The following is a 3,126-nucleotide window of genomic DNA, read 5'->3' on the forward strand; positions in this document are numbered from 1 at the left end:
TTTACCCCTGGCCTCTTCGCGCTTCGTGCAGCGGTTTTTAAACAGTTTCTTATTTCTTTTGTTCCCACTTTTGCTATTCCCACTTTCTTTTCTCCCTGATATCCAAATTTCCTCCGTTTCAAGCGTCTTTGTGCCTCTTCAACCACTTGTTTGAGGTTCTTTGTGCTTCTCCAACCACTTTCAAGTTCCTTCGATTAATTCAGGTATTTCTAGAATCCTTCTCTTTTCTGTTCTATTCTTGCGTGCTTGTTGTATGTGTTTGTTTCACCATTTTTACTGTTATGTTGCTATATGGCTTTCTGACGATAGGTAGAGTATTAGGGCAGGGGTACCATTCCAGGGTAGATTTTTAGGTGGGTTGCTTGGTCCATACTTTGATCTTAACTGTTCAGTAGGATGAATTATAGTTTCTGGATATTTTTCGGGCTCCCGATCTCGTAGACTAACGGAGTGGTACCCCGCTGTAGGTATGCCTCGTGTCGTCTCCCGGGCTTCCCCCTCCGCGGCCAGCTATGATCCGTACGCCTGGGTAACCTCGGATGTAAAGGATTCGCCAAACTAGATGGATCTGGCGGAATTGACGGAGTTCCGGCAGGCCAGGTACTTGTGCGGGGGAACAGACGAAGAGGCCAATTATGAGACCTTCGTGCCTGCCCCCCATGAGCGGCTTTACGAGGTCAATCTTCACTCTCCCCGGATTGCCGACTGGATTTGGTTTTACAAATCCATGTTCACCCAGGTTGGGGTTCGCCTTCCGTTTTCCGAGTTCCAGATGTCACTCTTAAATCGGATATCCGTGTCTCCGTCGCAGCTCCACCCAAACAATTGGGCTTCTATCCGCTGTTTTGAGATGGTGTGCGAGTATCTCGAGCTGCCGGTGTCGGTGGATGTCTTCCTTTTCTTCTTCAACCTTACCAATCCTTCCAAACAAGGGAAGGCGAGGAAAGGGTTCCTTTCTTTCCGGTCTGCCCAGGGTAGGAGAATCTTTGGTGTGTTCGAGGATTCCTACCACGGGTTTAAAGATAAGTTTTTCAAAGTCCGTCCCGTTAGAGGTCGGCATCCCTTTTGGTTATCCTTGGAGGGAGAGCGCCTCATCCCCACTTACTGGAGCTTTGGGGCGGGGTCAAATCCTTTTATTAAGGTAACGTATAAGAGGATGTCCTCGGTAGATAAGCAAATAGCCGATGTGCTATTTGCTCTTTTTGAGAAGAACCCCGTGAACCCTCATCTCCTTATGGGTGAACGGGAGGCCGCCAGGAGCTATATCCGTGAGATTTCTTGTTTTGTATTTTTGTGATGTTTATTATTCTTTATTTTATCTGATCTAACGGCTAATGTGTTTGTCCGTTTGTTGCAGTGGAGATGTCTGCTACAGTGACGGGTCTTGAGAACCTGATGAAGACCTTCTTCGAAGAAAGTGATGACGAGAAGGCCGCGGAGAAGGATGCCGGGAAATCGGCTGGACCCTCCGAGGAGAAGGAGAACCAGACTAAGGCACCTCCCCAGGATACCGAGATGATGGGTGAGAACCAAGAGGGGGCGCACGCTTCTCCCCCTCCCGAGGTCATCGTTGGCGGGCACTCGCCCTCTGTCCCTCCAGAAGACGATGATGTGGAGCACATCCACACCCCTAAGAGGCGGAGGGCGTCTTCGAGCCCGGAGGGGGCTCTCACCATCATGGAGAGGAATTTTGATGCCACAACTTTTATTGACTCGCAGCTGATTCCTGGGACAGAGGAGCATTTCCACGGTACCGATCTTGCCGGGCAGGCGAGATGGATGTATCGAACTTTGCTCCGGGGGGCCGTGATAGCTCGAAAGGCTGAATTCGAGTTGTCGAGAATGCAGTCCCTTCGGAGGAAGCTCGAGTCCTCTGCCAAGGCAAACAATGACTTCAAGGTGCAGGTTGAGCTGCTTCAGAGCCAGTTGTCCGAGATGGGGGAGAAACTCAAGGCGTCCGAGGAAAAGGCGACGTCTGCCGAGGAAAAATTGAAGGCTTCCGACGAGACGGTGGCCCGTTTAGCTGAGCGGGAGATGACCTTGGGGAGCCAGCTGAACGCCGCTCAGGGTTGGGTAGCGGTCATGGAGAAAGAGCGTGACCAAGCCGTGTCGTTGGCTAAAGCCGTTAAAGTCGAGGTCGAGGAGCTCCGGAAGAAGCTGAAAGCGACCAAAGAGCAAGGGAAGAGTGCGATTTCTATGACTGAAGATGCTCTGAAAGCCCAAGTGAAGATCGTAGCTCCCGACTTCGACACATCGGCTATTGGGGTCTTCAAAATGATCCAAGACGGCAAGATTGTCGACATGCCTAGGAAGTGACTCCTTTTAACTTAGACATTTTGATGTAGATTTGTTGAACGTTTGTTGCGTGTCTTGTAATTTGACACTTCCGTAACGTTTATGTTAGGTTGGTCGTTTGGCCGAGTGGCCGTTAATATCTTTCGCCTTGCTCGTCGTATTATTTTCGTTAACGCTTTTTCGTGATGGGCTTATTGCTTGTGCCCGTTTTGTCGTCTTTATGTTGGTAACGAGTCGGACCGATTTGATCGTGTTGTCGCCGAGTTAATTGTGGCTATGGTCTATTTGGCTCCCGGGGTGATCAGTCCCGGGCTGCCGTTTTAGGACGCAATTGTTGTGAAACGCGTATTGGGAAGTAACGGATAAGTAGGAGGATGTTTTGACAAGTGAGAATTAGTCATCAGCTAGGCAAGCTCGTTAATATGGCAAGTATTCAATAAGAGTAAATGGCTAAAAAGTGACTAAAAATTAACATGTTAACATAGCAAGCATACATAAGTCCGTTAAGGCTCCTGGTCGGTTTACCCGAGTCAGGAGTAGAATCTTCTTAGGTTACCTGCGTTCCATGTTCTAGGAATTTCTTTGCCGTCAACTCTCTCGAGCTTGTAGGCACCCTTGCCAAGCACCTCTCTAATTCTGTAGGGACTTTCCCAATTTGCCGCCAGCTTTCCTTCCCTAGGAGTCGGCAGACCGACGTCGTTGCGTCGCAGGACGAGGTCTCTTTCTCCAAAATCCCTCCTAAGGACTCTAACGTTGTAGCGCAGGGCTATTCTTTGCTTCAATGCCGCTTCTGACAAATGGGCCATCTCCCTCGTCTCCTCAACTAGGTCC

General features: G+C 49.6%; 1 protein-coding gene across 1 annotated transcript; it reads left to right on the forward strand.

The window, feature by feature from the left end:
* The first annotated feature begins 1,156 nt into the window (after positions 1-1,156).
* LOC148572484 (uncharacterized) lies at positions 1,157-2,316 on the forward strand. The gene is made up of 2 exons (XM_088507535.1): positions 1,157-1,268; positions 1,358-2,316. Exons 1-2 carry the CDS (start codon positions 1,157-1,159, stop codon positions 2,314-2,316), a joined length of 1,071 nt encoding a protein of 356 aa, XP_088363661.1.
* The last annotated feature ends 810 nt before the right edge of the window (positions 2,317-3,126 follow it).

The sequence above is a fragment of the Arachis ipaensis genome, chromosome B3 (genome assembly GCF_059453495.1).
Source record: "Arachis ipaensis isolate K30076 ecotype BB chromosome B3, ASM5945349v1, whole genome shotgun sequence".
NCBI lineage: Eukaryota > Viridiplantae > Streptophyta > Magnoliopsida > Fabales > Fabaceae > Arachis > Arachis ipaensis.